The sequence below is a fragment of the Macrotis lagotis genome, chromosome X (genome assembly GCF_037893015.1).
Source record: "Macrotis lagotis isolate mMagLag1 chromosome X, bilby.v1.9.chrom.fasta, whole genome shotgun sequence".
NCBI classification, from domain to species: domain Eukaryota; kingdom Metazoa; phylum Chordata; class Mammalia; order Peramelemorphia; family Peramelidae; genus Macrotis; species Macrotis lagotis.
In genome coordinates this window covers 193,377,157-193,397,007 of record NC_133666.1, presented here as the reverse complement: position 1 = coordinate 193,397,007, position 19,851 = coordinate 193,377,157, and the positions used below count along the sequence as shown (strand labels likewise).

At 34.5% G+C, this 19,851-nt stretch overlaps 1 protein-coding gene and 1 pseudogene across 1 annotated transcript; both read left to right on the top strand.

The window, feature by feature from the left end:
• The first annotated feature begins 12,012 nt into the window (after positions 1-12,012).
• On the top strand, positions 12,013-12,564 carry LOC141499011 (interferon alpha-16-like). Its single transcript, XM_074201988.1, has one exon. The coding sequence runs from the start codon at positions 12,013-12,015 to the stop codon at positions 12,562-12,564; it is 552 nt and encodes a 183-aa protein (XP_074058089.1).
• A 4,885-nt stretch (positions 12,565-17,449) lies between these two features.
• On the top strand, positions 17,450-18,548 carry LOC141498260 (ADP/ATP translocase 3-like; annotated as a pseudogene).
• The last annotated feature ends 1,303 nt before the right edge of the window (positions 18,549-19,851 follow it).

Genomic DNA, 19,851 nt, shown 5'->3' with positions numbered 1-19,851 from the left:
TTCTTTTGCACTTTTTTTCATTGAATCCCTGGAAATTCTTGACTTTATTACTCCATATAAGTTTACTTACAACTTTTTCTAACTCATTAAAGTAATTTTTTTGAAATTTTGTTTGATAGGGTGCTAAATAAGTAGTTTAGTTTTGGTATAATTGTCATTTTTATTATATTAGCTCTACCTGTCAGTGAGTAGTTGATGTTTGCTCAGGTACTTAAATCTTATTTTATTTTATTTTTTTTAGGTTTTTTTTTTTTTGCAAGGCAAATGGGGTTAAGTGGCTTGCCCAAGGCCACACAGCTAAGTAATTATTAAGTGTCTGAGACTGGATTTGAACCCAGGTACTCCTGACTCCAAGGCCGGGACTCTATCCACTACGCCACCTAGCCACCCCCTAAATCTTATTTTATTTATGTGAGAAGTGTTTTGTAATTGTTTTCAAAAAGTTTTTGAGTCTGCCTTGGCAGGTAGACTGCATTGCCTTAAATTAAAAAAATTAAGTCATTGGTTAATTTTGCTGTCATATTTTTCTACTTTTCTTCCTATATGTATTAACTCTCTAGAAAGAAGGTAAGAAGGATACAGTGGGAAATGTAGGTAACGTTAAAGGTTAAGTTTTCTTTTTGTGAAAAAGAGCAGAAGATTCATGAGAACAAGGCTTCTTTTTCATTTTGTAAGCAGCAAACTCAGATCTCAGCATAGCATTCAACATATAATTTCTTAATAATTGAGGCAAAGTCAAAATGGCAGAGTAAAAGCAGCATGATAACTGCCAATATTCCCCCCCAAACAACTTTAAACTAATGCTACAAATAGAATTCTAAACTAGTTCAACCAACAACATGCAAGAATAGGACTTTTCCAAGTCCAAGACAACTTAGCAGGCCAGGGCCCAGCCCAAAGTGTGAGCCACAATAACACTAGCTATTTGTCTTGGAGGTGACAGCAGCAGCAGCAGCAGCAGTAGCTGAAGCAGTTTTAGGAGCTGTCAGCTCAGAGATGGGAAGATAATCAGAAGACATTTCCAAATGAGTTTTCATTGGACCCTTTTGTTAGCACTGGCTGCCAATTCACATTTCTATTACCTAAGTTCCATATCATAGTTACAGGGCAAAGCTTACCCTTTGATCCAGCAAGGATACTACTAGTTCCACATCACTACTAGTTCCAACATCACTCAAGCCAATAAACAAAAATGGCCATATATCCTCAGAGCACATTACATTGCAAAACTTAACTGGCATAACAAGAAAAATTTCATATATTTGTAATAGTAATTGCTCACATGACTTCTTCCAAAATATTTCTAAAATATTTTGTATTCATTATATTGCTTGATTCTTAAAATCATCTGTTTTATCCCTATTTATTAGTCAAGCAAATGACATCTCAGAATAGTAATATCAGGTAGAATATACATACAGCAAAAACAAAATGTAAAATGTTGAATTTTCAATAAAATACATAATAAGACACTAGAACAAATCATATTATATTATGTTTATGAAGTGAATAGGTAGCCCAATATGTTCTTGAGGTTAACATTAGTGACCCATTTCTTCTTTCCATTTGACTCCATTGACTTAAATGAATTGTTCAAGTTCACCCACCAAGAAGAATCCAAGATGGGAGTCAATCTCAGCTCATCTTGATTTCAACATTTGCCTTTTTTCTTCTGTCAAGAAGTATTTTCTTTGTGCAGGTATTTACATCTGAATTTTGAAAGGAATATTTAATTTCCAAAATTAGGCAGAAGAAAAACAAAGTCCCTCAGGTAATATTGTTAGCTCTTTGCTTCTCTTTTTAGTTCTTTAAATATTTTGTTCACATCATGTTGCTCTATCAAGCATTTCAAAAATTATGTTAAATGATAATTGTGTAAAGTGAACACCTTGGCTATATTTTTGTATTTGTGGAAGTGTTTTCTAGTATTTCTTAATTCTAAATGAAATTATCTTTAATTTCTTTACTAGAATATTTTATTTTTCCCCAACTACATCAAAAAATGTTAAACCATTGTTTTCAAATTTCTGAATTCCAAATCTTCTCCTTTCCTCTCTTTCATCCATTCTCATTAGGAAGTTAAAGAATTTCTTGTACATTATACATATGCAGACACACATGTTTGCTTATTAGTCAAGCTGTGAAAATTAACAAGGACCAAAAGATACCAAGATAAATTAAAAAACATTTTTTTAAGAATGCTGCCCCGTACCCCAGATGACACTGAAGGTGAAAAAGGAAGCAGTTGCTCTCACAGCCCTGTGCCAGATAGGAGCAAAGTCTTGAAGGCCAAGAAGGCAGTGTTAAAGGCTGTTCATAGCTACAATAAGAAGATCTGAATCTCCTACCTAAGGCTTTGAAGGTAGCCCAAATAGCCTTGGAAAAGTGACCCTTGGAGAAGCAAGAAAGAAAATATGCCAACATTAACATTCCTTTATACACTGAATCAGCTTTGATGTAGATTGATGACAACACCACTAGTCTTCATTGTAAAGGTCAAAGTCACGAGCATTAGAGAAAGTAGACAGTAAAGAAGACAACATAGCAGTTAACGTTAACACACTGATCTAGCCTGATGGAAAGAAGCAGAAGTATGTCCTAATTGCTCCAGACTATGATGCTTTAGATGTTATCAAGAAGCTTTGAATCATCTGAACTGTGTCCAGCTTTATGATTCCACCTACAATAGTTAAACAGTTTAAAAGAATTGCTCCCTCTATCTTTTGTGATAAGAACTCTGGTAAAAACTGCTGAGAAAACTGGAAAGGAAAAGTAGGTTTAATCCAAAACTTCACACCTTGTACCAAGATGAGTTGTGTATGATTTGTATACATGTAGGATTTATATATAAATTTGTGTATGTGTATGATTTATATATAAATTGTGACATAAGCAAATTAGATGGACAAGGAATAGTCCACCTGTTAGATCTATGGTAAGGAGAAGAATTCATCACCACCTAAGAGATCAAAATCATGATAAAAATTAAAACAAATAATTTTGGTTATATTAAACTAAATAGTTTTTGTACAAACAAAACCAATGCAACCAAAATGAGAAAGACATGGAAAGCTGGGAAATAATCCTAAATAGCACATATCTCTGATCAAGGTTTCATTGTCAAATATATAGAAAATTGAGTTAAATTTATAAGAATACAAGCCATTTCCGAGTTGATAAATGGTCACAGGATATGAATAGGCAGTTTTCAGATGATAGTAATATGAATATATACTATATACAATTGCCTACAATTTTCAGAATTGGGGTAAAGAGGGAATGAGGGAGAAAAATTTGGAATGTAAAATCATTTTAAAAGGAATGTTAAAATTTTATTCATATGCAATTGTTGAAAGAAAGGTAATACTATTTAAAAAGCTGGCATAAATGTACATTTGACTACTTTAGTTTTTTCTCTGCAGATGGATAGCATTTTTATCAATCATACTTTAGAATTGGGAGTGGAGTCAAGATGTCAGAGTAAAGGCAGTGATTTAGCCAATCTCTCCACCAAACTCCTCCAAATACCTTTAAATAAGGACTCCAAATAAGTTCTCCACTGGCAGAATCCACAAAAAGACCAAGGGAAATGATTTTCCAGTACGGGTAACTTCCAGTTGGTAATGATCTATTGCCTGGAGGTGAGAGAGGAGCACAGTCCAGTGCAGGCTTCAGGAGCAACACTAGTTGAACAGGAGCAGTCCTTGGGAGCCACTGCATTAGTAGCCATGGCTGGTTCCTGAGTTCTCAGCCCCTAGTCTGTAAGGGTATCAGAAAGAGATCACAGTGGTCTCTTTGCTATCATGAGGCAGGATGCTGCTGTTTTCCTAGACTCTGATCTAGGTCTCAGTCCGGGGTTGCAGTTCCAGGAGGAGCATTAGCACAATCGAGCTTGTTGCTAGAGAAGAACAATGATCCTCCTCACCAACAGACTAAAGCTCAGACCAGGAAAGGAATAAAAATCTCTACTTAGATAAAACCACCTCAGAAGAACTGAAACATCAAAACTTCACAGAAATTGCTCTGAAAAGTGTTTCACCCAAAAACCAATAGTTTGGAATAACGTCCCTTCAACCCTGGAAGAACACTTCAACTTTAACATAATAAATGTCAAAAAAATTAAGCTGAGATTATGAACAAACAAGAAGAAAAGAATCTGACCATGAAAGTTACTTGTGATATTAGGAAAGATCATAACATCAAATCACAAGACAATGAAAGACTCAAAAATAAGAATGTTTCAGATCATGACAGAGCTCCAAAGGTAATTAAGAGTCATGTAAGAGCCATAGAAGAAAAATGTGAAAGGAGATGTTATTAATGCAAAAGAAATCTTTAAAAGAGTGTTGATAGGGGGCAGCTAAGTGGTACAGGGAATAGAGCACTGGCCCTAGAGTCAGGAGGATCTGAATTCAATTCTAGCCTCAGACACTTAATAATTGCCTAGTTCTGTGACCTTGGGCAAACCACTTAAACCCTTTGCCTTAAATAAATTTTTTTTAAAAAAGGAGAGAGCTGACAACTTGGTAAAGGAGGCACAAAAATATGGAAAAAAATAAATCTGAAAATAGAGTATGTCAAATGGTAGAGGCCAAATATACAGGGAGGTCCAAAAGCTCAATGAACCTTTAAAAATTAGAATTGGACAAGAAGAAGGTAATGATTCCTGGAGACATGAAAACATAATGAAACAAAAGAATGAAAAATATAAGAAAATGTGAAATATTCTATTAGAAAAACTACTGAAGTCAAAAAATGAATCCAAGAGTGATAATTTGAGCATTATTGAACTACCTGAATTATATGATTAAAAAGTATAAATGCCATCCCTCAAATTATGAAGTCAATCCCCCCAACATTCTAGAATGAGAGAATAAAATAGAAAATTAAAGAATCTACCAAAGACTTCCTGAAAAAAATCACAAAATGAAATCTCCCAGGAATATCATAACCAAATGCCAAAGCTACTGTCCCAGGGAGAAAATATTTCAAGCAGCCTGAACAAAACAATTCAGATATCAAAGTCAGGAAAACACATGATTTAACAGCTTCTACATTAAAGGATCAGAGTGCTTGGAATATGGCATTCCAATGAATAAAGGAGCTAGGATTATAACTGAGATTCACCTGCCAAGCAAAAATGAGTATAATAATCCTTCATGGGAATGATGGGTATTCATTGAAATAAAGGATGTTCAAGAAGACCTGATAATTTCCTTTCTAAAATTGTCAGATCATTTCATAGCTACACAGCATTTTCTCTATTTTGTCTAGTCTTTAGACACATGTATGTTGGACCCTTGTGTTTCCCTTATTTCTTGACTTTCAATTTTATGACAAAACTGAATTCTGCTCCCAGATGGGAGGGGACATTTCCCCAAGCTTTAGGTTTTTTGGTACAGCTATTTTTAGAGCTAGTTATGGGAGTCTGTAAGTTTAAAGTTTTCCTGAGCTGGTATAATCTAAGAAGATGTGTTTTCCTGCTCTCCAGAACTGTCCTCAGGTCTGTGAGTAACCACAAATACTCTTTTCTACCCTGGAACTGTGACTTATGTCTCTATTCTACTGGGATTACAACCAATGCTGGTGTGCTAGTGCAACTGTGACCTTAATCTGTTTATAGACATTAAACAGAGTCCTTCACCCTGTGCCAGTCAAATACATCCCTGAATTTTGGGGCTACAAGCTATAGAAGCTACCACTGCTGCCACTGATACAATCCCCCATTAGCCTGGTGTGGATTTGTTGTTTCAGGATCCAGGTTAAAGTAGCTTGTGCTAGAGAAGCTGCATTCTCCTCTCACTGATGACAAAATAAATTCTTCCTCCTTCTAAGTTGTCCTACTTTTTAGTCTTTGGAAGCTCTTTATACTATATAAAAATTCATCTTGTCCTAATTGATGTACAGATTTGAACATGAATAAAAATTACTTTGTCAAAAGTTCTTTTTTATCTAATAGATATCATAATTTTGAGGTCTTTTAAAAAATGTTTAAACTACATATTTTCGGGGGGAGGCTAGGTGGCGCAGTAGATAGAGCACCAGCCCTGGAGTCAGGAGTACCTGAGTTCAAATCCAGCCTCAGACACTTAATAATTACCTAGTTGTGTGGCCTTGGGCAAGCCACTTAACCCCATATTCCTTGCAAAGAAACCAAAAAAACCCCTACATTTTTTCTTAATGTTGAACTATTCTTACATATAAGATCTAAATAAATTTTGCTCATATTGAATAATTTTTCTCAAAAATTGCTGTACTCTGATATTACCATAAAATATTTGAATATTCTTAGTTATGTCTTTTTCTTATCATTCATTCTTAGTGATATGTCTATAGTTTTTCATCTTTCATTTATCCTTCCATGTTATATACATTAAATCTATATTTCTTTAAAATTGGATTTCATAGCCCTGCTGAGTTTTTGAAAATAATTAGTGAAGCAGAGCCAACAATAGTTTTTAAGGGAACTATAAATTGTTCTTGAGTTTGATGACTAATGTGATTATTTTCTTTTGTACTTCATTCAGAAATATTTGAATTCATTTTATTGAGAATGAATGATTAAATATTGCTACTTGTTTCATAAATTTGTCTACCATATCTATTTATATGCCATTATTTATTTTAATTTTCACATTTGTTGGCATAAAATTTGGTACAGTGAAATATAAAAATTATTTTGTATTTTCTTCCCTTTTCATTATTTTGTGATTATTTTTTCTGCTGAACTTTTCTTTTTATTGTATTTGTTAAACATTCATTTGGTTTTTTTTCAAAAAAAGTCACTCAGATTGATTTATAAATTCTCTAGAATTTTAAGATTCTAATTTATGTATTTTTCTTCAATTTTCCAGATTTTCTTTTCTGTTCTGTTTGGGTTTCTTTATGTGTATAGTTCATTGATGTTCTTAATGTTCTGTAAATGTCTGTGCTATATAATATGTTCCCTGTGCATTACTTTAGAAAAATAAATGCTATTGTTTTATCTCATCATTATAATTGCCTTTCTTGAATTTATGAACAATTTCTCTAATTTATTCTTTGACTTATTTGTTTGTAATTATGTTATTTAGTATCCAGTTCTATTGCTTTCCTTTGCTCCCTTTATTGATTATTATTTGTCTGAATTATTGTCAATACAAAGCATGAGCTCCTTTTTTTAACTTTAGTACTTCAGTTTTCTTATGGTCTGGAAATAGGAATTATATCCCTGTACATTTAATTTCCTAAGTAGTAGCAACAACAGCAATTGTAGAAGAATCAGGAGATATTGACAAAATGCTCTCAGATTCATTGAGGGAGTTACCAAGTACGAACTCATTTTCAGACCCCCAAAATCTGAATCTGCAAACACTGTCTAAAAGTGAATCTGGTTGTGATTTAAGACTTATCAAAAGGAAAAGATTTTAATAAAACTGGTGAATTAAGATATTAAGCATGATACAAGGATAGAAATGGGAATGAGAGAAAAGAAGAAAAGCAAAGGACAGAGTAGCCAGAACATAAAGTATATGAAAAGAAGTATAAGGCAATGCTGAATATATTGGTAGTATATGGACAAAAGAAAGTCTTACCTGTGCCATGAATTTATTATTTGGAAATTATATAACCACTTTTAAGAAGATCTTTAATGTTTGTAAAGAAAAACTTCCTTATACAATTTGAAAAAAATTAAATATTTATATAAATGTTATTACATTGAATTATTATTTTTGCTTCATAAGGTTCTTCATAAAAGTATTATTAGGTTCATCATAATATGGAAATAAATGAAAGTTATGAGAACCTTAGTAATTTAAGCTGTTTATAACTAAAAATTGTTTCAAGTAGGATGAATTCAAACCTTTTAGGTTCAAATTTAACATCCTAGATGATATGCCATAGTGACTCTCATATAATAGATTATATAATAGCTCTCATATAAATGTTTACAATAAATTATTCTAACAACCAGCTCTCCAAAAAAATACACTGCATACTTTTAATTTTAAACTGCATTAGCTACCTAGTTTCCATTTCTTTCTAAAATGTAGACAATCCACAAAAGCAATAAAACTAACATGATCATCCAGTAATGTTTGCCTATTTCTGAAGCATTCTTAGTCATGATGAAAGTAATTGAAAATTGGTTGATACGAGCAAGTCTCCAAGAATGTCCTGGTTTGTGAAGCACTTTATATAGATTATTAAATAGATTTCTCAACTCTGTTACAGGGAATGACAAGATTCATGGTTAGTTATTTGAAGAGGTGAGATTAACACTCAGGTATTAATTTCTCCAACTCTAGTATTTTTTTCTTCCCATGATTGGCAATGGGGAGCCACTAGAAGAATTAAAATAAGAGTAGAGCAATGTAAGTAGAGCATTGTAAAAGTATTCTTTCCATTTTCAGGAAGAATGGACAGAGGATTACCTGGGCTCAAGAAAAATTATTATGAAACAATTAAAATGGGGAAAAATTAAAATTAAAACCTTTAGCAAGAAGAAATCAGAACCTGAATAGGATGATTGTTGAGGAAGGTGAGATAAACTAATTGCAGGCACATTGCAGAGACCCACAAAGAGCTGGTGAATGAACTACATGTAGAGGGTGAAGGAGAAAGGAATTATAAATGATTCCAAAATGAGAAGGCTGACACTGTTATCATTAACAAAAATAAAATAATTTCTGACCTTTCTTGAGATTTTTCAAATGACTTATGGTAACAGACATAAAAGGATGTAGAATTTGCCTTTGGGGTTTTTAAAGTATCAGAATTCGACGTTCTCTAGATCAAAAATTCCTGGAGAGTAAAAGGGATGTGAAAAAAACAAAAGGAAAGTGAATTCATGTCAAACATTGAAAATAGAAGTAGAGAATATGGTTTCCCTTCTTGTCAATGAAGAATATTTAGATGAGGTAAGCCCAGTGCAGTGAGCTCAGCAATTCAGGGTACCAGCAACACCGAACTACCCAGACATGATATAAGAAAATCTTGGCAAGAAAAAGAGCTGTATCTGGGGGTCGGATCACATCTCTAGGGGGATTCTGTGAATCTAAAAGTTCCAGATAATTCCCACAGACAATTAAACTATCAATAATTCAGAAAATGACAATTTTGTCTATTTGTGTGGACACCATGAGTGTCTCTAAGTAGAGCAAGTGTCAAAGGGAAATCCACAGGACAGGAGTCCCTGCCTCACAAACTAACAAGTGACTCCCTAGAAATGGGATCTCACCTGATCAGACTTTTCAGAAAATTTCTTTCTCATTGAGGCATAAATCTCCAAATGAGGAAATGTTGGAGCAAAAAGGAACTTTAGAATTATTTCCTGTTGATTCTTTGAATTATCAAACTTTGATATATATTCATGCTCATGTAAATGTCTTTTTCTTTTATCAATTCAGGCAAATTTTCTTTATGGATTTGGAGGCTTTGCAGGGTAATACATTCAGGTTTTAATTGCTTAATTTTTAAGCTTCTATAAAATAAATTGCCTTTGTTTTTCTCTGAGGACAATGATTTTTTTTGTCCAAATGCATTTGTCTTCTAGATGATTGTGCTCCTGCTCCTTAAGTGGGGTGTCAAATCTTTGAGTCCATGCATTTGAACCATCACAGGCTTATAGTCACTTCATCCTGAAAGTCAGCTGTCCCCGGGATCACACCTATTCTGTCTCATTGACTAGGATGCTGGGTATGGGGAAAAGTATTCTCTTGTATAAGGGGTTCTCTGGGGTACCAATTATTTTCATATTAGACCTTATGAAAGTTGACTTTCCTTACCTGAGTAAAGCTACATGAGCCAGGGATTCCAAGAGCCTTGGGAACACAGTTTAATTTCTACCTACTTCCAAGAGCCTAGAGGATGAGGATAAGAGGAGAGAAGAGTGATCAACTTAAGATTTAGTGATTTGTGGAATTCCTCAATAAGGATTTTGCCTTACCAGGTTACTTTATTATTCTGATCTATATCTAGCACCTAATTCCTCTTGGAATAGTTTATTGTGACTGGAGAATATAATTTGTCCTTACTGTTAAGTGATGATTTGACCCTCATTTAGGTTCCTATATTCTAATAAATGAAGATAATACATCTAAATGTGATGAGGGAGTAGTATTTTCTTATGAAATATTAGAAGTGTATAATATACTGTTAATAGAGTTGTAACCTGACCCAACCATTCTGGAGAGCAGTTTGAAACTAAGCTTAAAGAGCTTTAAAACTGTATATCTTTGATGCAACAATACTGCTTCTAGATCTATGTACCAAACAATCACAAAAAAGAGAGAAAGACTTACTTGTACAGAAATATGCATAGGAGTTCATTTGGTGAAGGCTAAAAATTGGAAACTGGTGGTATACACATCATTTGGGAAATTGTTGTATGCCAGCTGGCTAACTTATACTTGACTCATAACCTATTACTTGATTGAGTCCAGCTGTAGTCAAGTTCTCAGGAAAATGTTGAAGAGGTAGGAGACAAAGATATAAAGTTCTCCATTTATTTAACCCAAAGTAAGTGCTTAAAAAAACCCTTTCTTAGTCCCTGGCACACTCCCAATCCTGCGGCATTCTCTAATTACCAGTCAAACAATGCTCCTGTGCTTGTGGACAGCAGATGATAAAAGTTTACTTCCTCAGGCTAGTACTTTCACACAATGTTCCAGGAAGTGCCAAAACATAAGGAACAGATAAGAAGATCCAGAGAGCTGACTCAGGTAAGTAGGCAATTGGTATAGGTGGGCAAGAGGACATTTAAGTCATTTCTAGTCACGCAATAACCTTTCTGTGACCCTCAACAGTCTCTTACAGGAAATAGCACAACAAACTGTAGTATATGGTTGTGATGGAATGTAAAAGACAGGATGATTAGCATAATTTCAGAAAGACCTGGAAAGATATATATAAATTGAGGAGATTGAAAGGAACAGAACCTGGAGTACATTGTACATCGTATCAGCAATATTATAAAATGAATAATTGTGAATAATTTAGCAATTCTAAATAATACAATGATCCAAGACAACTGCAACATGCTATCTTCCTCCAGAGAAAGAACTGAATTTGTCTGAATACATACTCAAGCATACCATTTTTACTTTCTTCCTTTTGCTCTATTTTGATTTCTCATGTATAATGGATAGATTACAGTATCAGAGAGGAGCAAATGGAGTACCGGAGAAAAAAAGGAAAGAACATGGAATTGTAAACTTTATGAAATACAAATGTTAAAATTGTTTAAACATAATTAATGAACAAATAAAATACTGTTTTTAAAATTTTTACAGGTTTATTCAGGAAAACCATGAGGAATGGATTGGTATAATTTTTCAAGAACATAACAGAGTTAAACTGAATAAGCTCCTCTAATTTGGAAAGAATGAGGTATGGGAAGGCAGACCACAGAGGTTACAAATGTAGCTTATTAGAAGATAGCAGTACAGAGAAATAAAGTATGATGGGAAGAATGTTTAGGTGTAGAGGATGATGTGGGACTAGTACAGAGGGTTGGAATTATGGGAATGAAAGTGTTAATAGTTTCATCAAAATATTATTTCTGCTCTGAATATTTGGAAAGCAGTTAAAGAGGAGATCATGGAGTGAAATGAAGAAAGGAATAAAAAAAAAACCTAAACACAGATGATGGCATTGGAGGGGGTGGGAAGAAGATTGGAGTAAGAAATATTTCAGGATTAAAGTCAAGAGCATTTAACAAATGACTATAAGTATCTTAGAAGGGAATGAGAAAAAATAAGAAAAATGGGATGCTTCAACTTGAATAACTTAATCTGTAAACTCTCTTTAAGGGTAAAATTCATTGCAGTTTTACAAATATTTTAAATATGAGGTTGTTCTAAGATGAAAAAGGAAAGTAGTTTAAAGAAAATGGAAATTCCATTTAAGAATTGAAAATTAACTCAGCACTATTTAAAAGAGAGTAGACCAGGGACCTGAAACCCAAGACATTGAGACAAAAACTCACTGATCTCCCAATTCATCAGACCCAAACTACCCCTCAACATCACCATGACCTCCTGGACATTGTTGCCAGTTACCCTTCTGCTGCTCTGCCCCAGCTCCCTCTGCTCTCTGGGTTGTGACCTGACTAAGGGACTTCAGGAAGACTTCTCACTTCTGAACCAAATGAGCACATTTCCCCTGGTGCTATGTTGGAAGGACTGGACCAGATTTAACTTTCCAAAGGAAGCCATGGAAAGTAGTGAATTCCAGAGGAGGGATACCACAGTCATTGTTCATGAGGTGCTCCACCAAATCTTCACCATCTTCAGTCTGAAAGCTGTTCCTGCTGCTTGGAATCAGACCCAGCTCATACAACTGTTCATTGGACTGGATCAGCAGCTGCAACAGCTGGAGAAGTGTCTTGGCCAAGAGGGGGAGTGGGAAGAGCCTTTCTTAGAGAGGGAGAACTTCAGATTGGCCTTGAAGAGCTACTTCCAAGGAATAAGTCAGTACCTGCAGGGAAAAGAGTATAGTCACTGTGCCTGGGAGATTGTGCGAGTAGAGATCAGGAGGGTCTTCCTGTTCATAAGTAAACTATCAAAAAAACTCAGAGACTGAGGAAGAAAAAAAGATTTTGAGTTCTGCAAAGTATTGACTGCTTCCTGAAATTAAGGAATGATTAGACAGATTTATTTCTACATCAAGTAAATATCATCTGTTTTCAACCAATGATTTTCACACAAAGAAGATTTGGATACATGGAATCATTATCTGTGTTCAATAATTGAATGTTTTATAATTCAGAGCTGTCTATTTATGTACCTTTCTATTTATTTAAACTATTTATTACTATTTATTATATTATCCTATTATAATATTTATGCTATTTTTATTTATTCTTCATAGAAGCAACATTTTCTATTACTTATACTGTGAATTCTTATAATTCTTGTATAAAATCCATTCTTTTAAAGAACTTTATTTTATTAATAAAACCATTTTGTTAATAAGCCTCCTGTGAAAATTATTGTTTTATTTACTCATGAGTTCAGAGAATATTCATTGCAAGAATGCAATTCAAGCTCTCCTGTGCTACTTAGTGGATTTTATATAGTTCCAAAATACTTTGTGCCCACAATTGGGTTATAATCTAAAGGCAAGATAAAACCTATTCCAAAATACATGTGTGTCTAGGCCAGACATAATAAACACAAAGCTTTGGAGGTTTGAAATGACATGACAATTCAGGGAAAGAAATTTTAATGATGGAAATGAAGGTACTAAAATTTTCATGCCCTTAGGTAAGAAATTCCATTACCAATTTTGTACCTTAAGGAAGTCATTGATAATAAAAACGTCTCCATTTGAGCCAAAATATTTATAGGAACACTTTTAGTGAATGAATTAGAAACAAATTAGACTGTCATGGACTGAGAAGGGGCAAAACTACGACCAATGACATATTGCAGGAAACAACAGTCCCAAGTGCTACCTGAACTATAATAAAAATATTTACCAAAATACAAATGTGTAATAGATTATAGATAATGTTCATATGTGGTTTTCTAAGTCAATATGTGAATTGTAAACATCTTTATGTTCAGAGTTATACAGCACAATGGATTAACTGGGAGTCAGGAAGTTCTTCAAATTCTCATAGAGGCCCTTCCTAGTTAGGTGACCAAGGGAAAGTCCCTTTAGCTCTTTCAACTTGTTTTCATCATCTCTGAAGTAGACAAAACAATAACACCTACCATATAGGGTTATTGCTATGGAAATCAAATTAGTTGAAATATATGTAGTGTTGTATAAATTGCAACTCTCAAGATTATTTACAATTACAATAAGAATCTTTCAACAATTACTCCCACATTGGGGTGTTCTCATAATGGAGAATTTACCCTGTCTAATCCAGAAATATCAAAGCAAATGAGAAATTGGAGGTAAATAAATAATAGAAAAGGAGCTTAGACATTTAGAATCATAAATGAAAAGAAAAAAGATGGCAGAATGTAGTTGTAGCACATTGTAAGAGAGGAGAAAATGACACAATTCATGTGATTCATAAAATTAATCACTTTTAGTCTTTCCAAGTAAAATAATTGGCATTTCTATATTACATTTGTCTTTCAATTTTGCCATTTTTGGATAAAGCATACTTTTTTTAGCTTAGTCCCATATTTTCTTTCATAAAGGAGGGAAAGGGAACTATCATATATTCAGAAAGTGATGAAGGATCATATTTTTTGTCTATGATCCACTGATGGAAACTTGTCCCATTACTGGGTTGATGATTTTCTGGTCTTTTCAGGCAGGATTTGGGAGAAGCAGAGTACAGGGAATAGAGGAAGGAGAAAGACTAATGTGTGCCGCTCTTTAACATTAAGGGTTTCTCTTTTTCTCATTTGACCTTAGAAATCTTGTGTAATGGGATCACTGGATTGGGTACCAAGAAACCTCAGTTGTAATTTTAACTGTCTCATCGAATATCTGTCTCACATTGTTTTGTTTCAATTTCCTAAACTTCAGACAGAGGGCTATAGTTTTGACAAATTCTTAAGTCTCTTCTGTCTATAAAGTTTTTAATATCTGGATTGGATACATGTGTTTTATGAGGATGTTCCTTTCACAACAATGATCACATACCTCCTCTTATCTTTTCTCTGGAGACCACACTTTCATTTGGGGCTTCCCACTTCAAGTAGGGGGAAGTTCTACTCATAGTTGTCTCCAAAGACAATAGCAAAGACAATAATGGAAATTAATAATGTGCTTTATTTAAAGTGATGATTTTACATTTTTCAATCTGCACCTTGGCCCTTCACTTGTCCATGACCTGGCAAAGTTGTTTTCCTTTCCTGGAACCATTATTGTCTGCCTCCTTGTAGTTTTTTTATTTATGTGAAAAAGAGTTAGATTAAAATCCCCCAAACCTAAGCAATTATGATTATGGCTGTAGAACCACTATGCTTGGACATCTTATTTTATAGATGAAGAACTTGAGACTTAGAGGGCTTTATGGTCACAAGGACAATAAAATGTGATAAATGCAGAGAAGCTTGGAAAGATGCATGATTCAAATACATTTAACAATTTGCCCCCAATGACTTACAATATAAAAAGAAAGAACAAACACTTTCACCTATACTATCAAAATTGAATGCTACAAAATTAAGATATCTAAATTTGAACTCAAGGAATAGATATGAGAATACATCCCACTTTGTTGCAGAACTGGGAGGCAATTAAAAGTGTACTTTGCACATAATGTCATTCATATTTATATTGATTTATTTTGCTGGCCTTTTTTTTTCTTCATCTTTTCTTCTTATAAGTGCTAACTCTTCAGAAAAAGATGGTAAAAATACAGTGGGAGATATAGGCACTGTTAAATTTTAAGGATTTTTTTAAAACAGCAGTATGATAACTTCCAACATTAACCTCCAAACAACTTTGTAGTAGGGCTACAAATGGAATTCTAAATCAGTACAACCAAAAAATGTAGAAATAAGATTTTTCCCAGTCCCAGACCAAAGTGTGAACCTCAGTAAGAATAGCTATGCACCTTGGAAGTGACAGAAGTGGAAACTGCAGCAGCTTCAGGTGCTTTCAACTCATAGCTAGGAAGGTTATCAAGGTGACTGCTCAAAAAAGAATTTGCATTGGACCACTTTGTTAGGACTGGCTGCCACTTTACATATCCATTGCCTGTAACCAAGGTCCATATCATAGATTCATGGAAGAGAGGAGCAAATCATTGGATTAAGCAAGAATACTACTACGTCTATATCCCAAAGAGATCAAAAAGATCAAAGTGAAGGCACTAAACAATAAAAATGGTTTTTTAATCCTCAAATCATAGCACACTGTCCAATCTAATAGAGAACATTTCTTTTGATTGGCAAAATAAGAAAAAAAATCACATTTTTGTAATAATAATTGCCTGCATCTTCCCTAAATGTTTCTTAAGTACTTTGCATTTATTATCTTATTTGGCCCTTCAAAGTACCTATTTTGGCCCCATTTATCAGTCAGTCCACAAGAGGCTCAAATATGTTATATCAGAGGTATAAAACACACAGATATACTGAAAGGAAAATGTTAAATATTTAATAAAATAAATAAAATGTCAATAAAACAGAGTATTATGATGTTTTAAAATTCAATAAGTAGCCCACCTATGATCCTGAGATAAAAACATATTGCTTGTTTCTTCTTTCCATTGGACACCATTGAGTTAAATGACTTGGCCAAGGTCATCTACTAATAAGTTTTCAAGATGAAAGTCAACCTCAGCTCTTCCTGATTTCATCATTTATGTTCTTTTCATTTGGCCAAGAAGATTTTCAATGCGCAGGTTTGTATATCTGTATGGACAGAGGAAAAGTTAAGTTCCAGAAACAGACTCAGGAAAAACAAAGTTCCACAGGAAACTTTGTCAACTATTTGCCTCTCTTTAGTTCTTTAAATATTTTGCTCACATCTTGTTGTTTTTACTACCAGTTCAAAAATTATGTCAAATAGTAATTATATAAATGGAACAGCTGGGCTATACTTTTACATTTATGGAAATAAATCTAGTGTTTCTTCATTCTATATAAAGCTGTCTTTACTTTCTTTAATTGAATGTTTTGTTTCTTCCGAATTACCTAAGAAAATAATGTTAAACATTTGCTTTCAAATCACTGAATCCTAAATCTTCTCCTTTCCTCACTTTCATCCTTTCTCATTGAGAAGGAAAGACTTTTATGTAGGTTATACATATGCATTCATACAAAATGGATTTGTTTATAGTCATGTTGTGAAAATAAACAGAACCAAAAAAATCGCAAGGCAACCAAAGAAAAACGTTTTTGTTTAAAGTATGCTCCCCTTTTCTCCCAAGATGGCACTGAAGCCAAAAAAAGCAGTTGTTCTCACAACCCCCAAGATAAAAGCAAAGCTAAGCCTTGAAGACCAAGAAGGTGGAGTTGAAGAATGTCCATTTCTAGAAAAAGGAGAAATGTTAATGCCCCTACCTTACATGTCTCACAAAGGTTTTTAAGGCATCTTAAAGAGCCTTGGGAAAGAGACTTATGTAGGAGGAAGTTTGATAACTATGCAATCATTAACTTCCCCTTATCCACTGAATCATTTTTGAAGTAGATTGAGGTGAACAACATCCAAATCTTCATTGTAAGGTCAAGGTGGCAAACATCAGATCAAGCAGGCAGTAAAGAAGACATTGATGTACCTAAGGTCAACACACTGCTTGGAAAGGAGCAGATTTATGTCCAATTTGTTATGATGTTTTAGATGTTGCCAATAAGATTAGCATCATCTAAACTGACACCAGCTATATGGCTCCACCTACAATAAAAAGTTTTCCAAGTTAAAAAAAAAATTGAGCCTTTTGCTCTGAGCTGTAGCGAGTGGCTGTGCGGGCGGCAATGACTTCTCCGGCTTTTGGCCCTCTCTCGCCGGCTTTCTACTCCTAACTCCAGCTCCTTTTCCCGCCGCAACCATGACGGAACAGGCCACCTCCTTCGGCAAGGACTTCTTGGCCGGCAGCATCGCTGCTGCCATCTCCAAGGCCGGGGTGGCCCCCATCAAGAGAGTCAAGCTGCTGTTGCAGGTGCAGCATGCAAGTAAACAAATTGCTGCAGATAAGCAGTACAAAGGCATTATGGACTGTATAGTCCGAATTACAAAGGAACAATGGATGCTTTCTTTTTGGTGGGGCAGCTTAGCAAATGTCATCATCTATTTCCCCACCCAGGCTCTTAACTTTGCCTTTAAGGATAAGTATAAGCAGGTGTTTTTGGGAGGAGTGGACAAGCACACACAATTTTGGAGGTATTTTGCTGGCAATCTGGCCTCTGGTGGTACAGCTGGAGCCACTTCTCTCTGCTTTGTCTATCCCTTGTATTTTGCAAGAACCCACTTGGCAGCTGATGTTGGGAAGTCTGGCACTGAAAGAGAATTCAAAGGCCTGGGAGACTGCCTTGTGAAAAATCACCAAGTCTGATGGAATTCGTAGCTTGTATCAAGGTTTTTAATGTCTCAGTTCAGGGTATCATTATTTATAGAGCAGCCTACTTTGGAATCTATGATACAGCAAAAGGTATACTTCCAGATCCGAAGAACATTCACATTGTGGTAAGCTGGACGATTACACAGACAGTGACTGCTATAGCAGGTGTGGTCTCCTATCCTTTTGATACCATAAGGCGGCGAATGATGATGCAGTCTGGATGCAAAGGAGCTGATATCATGTACACTGGTACAATTGACTGCTGGAGGAAAATCGCTAAAGATGAGGGTGGCAAAGCTTTCCTCAAGGGTGCTTGGTCCAATGTTCTGAGAGGCATGGGTGGAGCTTTCATGCTTGTCCTGTATGATGAATTGAAGAAAGTAATCTAAGAACATCCTAACTAAAAATGGAACCAGTAAATATAGATCATGTAGAATACTTAACCATATTTAGCATTTTTAGACCATTGACCTTCAAGAAATTCCTGTTGTTTTTTTATTCAGGCCAGATCATATTTGTAGAAGAGCCAAGAACAGCTCTTAGAAAAAGGGACTAATTTATTGTGATCCATTATTCACACAGTGGAACTGATGATGATTCTGCATATTGATTCTATTAGTTTTTGGGAAAATAACATTTGCTGTGGGTCCAAGAAAGTAGATCAACTTAGACCATCTAGTTTAAATGCTCTTTTGTAGGACCATAAATTTGTATTTAAGTATTTATTTAAAAAAAAATCAAGTCTCCCATTTGTACTTAAGCACTATATATACTATTTTGCACAGCTGGCTATTTGGCAGTTATGATGATCTGTGTTGGGCATTCTGTTGTAAAACAATAAATACACAGAAGACTCTAAAAAAAATTGATTCCCACAGCTTTTGTGATAAGAACACATACAAGAACTGTTGGGAAAACTGGAAAAGAAAACTGGGTTTAATCCAACACTTCACACCATATGCCAATTAAAGTAAAAAATGTGTGTATGATTTAGACATGAAGTGTGATACCATAAGCAAATTAGTTGAGCAAGGAATCTTGAATCTGTCAGACCTATACGGAAGAGAAGAATTCATGACCAAAGAAGAGAGAGAAAGTATGACAAAATGTAAAACAGATACATTTGATTATATTTAACTAAAAGGCTTTTACACAAATAAAACCAATGTAATCAAGATAGGAAGGAAAATAGAAAGCTGGAACATAATCCTAATATCAAATATCTCTGAACAAAATTTCATTTCTCAAATATTCAGAAAACTGAATTAAATTTATAAGAATACAAACTATTTCCCAATTGATAAATGGTCAAACAATATGAACATGCAGTTTTCAGATGATTTAGGTATATGTAAATGCTATATGCAGCTAAATACTACTTTCAGAATGGGAGAGAGGAGGGAATAAAGGAGAAAAATTTGGATCTCAATATCCTGTAAAAATGAAGGTTAAAATTTTATTCATATGAAATTGCTGAAAAAATGAAATAATATTTTAAAAGTTGGCATCAATTTTCATTTTAATTCATTAGTTTTTTTCTGTTGAGATAGCATTTTTTATCATAAATATTTTAGAATTGGCGGTGGAGCCAAGATGTCAGAGAAAGACAGGGGCTTGCCCTTAGTTCTCCCCCAAACTGCTCCAAATACCTTTAAGTAAAGTCTCCAAATAAATTCAGGAGTGGCAGAATCCACCAAATGATGAAGTGAAACAATTTCCCAGTCCAACACAACTTGGAAAACTGACTGGAAAAGGTCTGTTGCCCTGAGGTGAGAGCGGAGCATAGTGCAGGGAAGACCAGACCAGCATCAAATACCTACCTCGAGTATAGACTGAGAAGGAACAACTTGAGAATTATAGGTCTTCCTGAAAGCATTGAAGAGAAAAAAAAG

Coding starts and splice junctions, on each gene's coding strand:
- LOC141499011 (XM_074201988.1), top strand. CDS start 12,013: ATGACCTCCTGGACATTGTTGCCAGTTACCCTTCTGCTGCTCTGCCCC.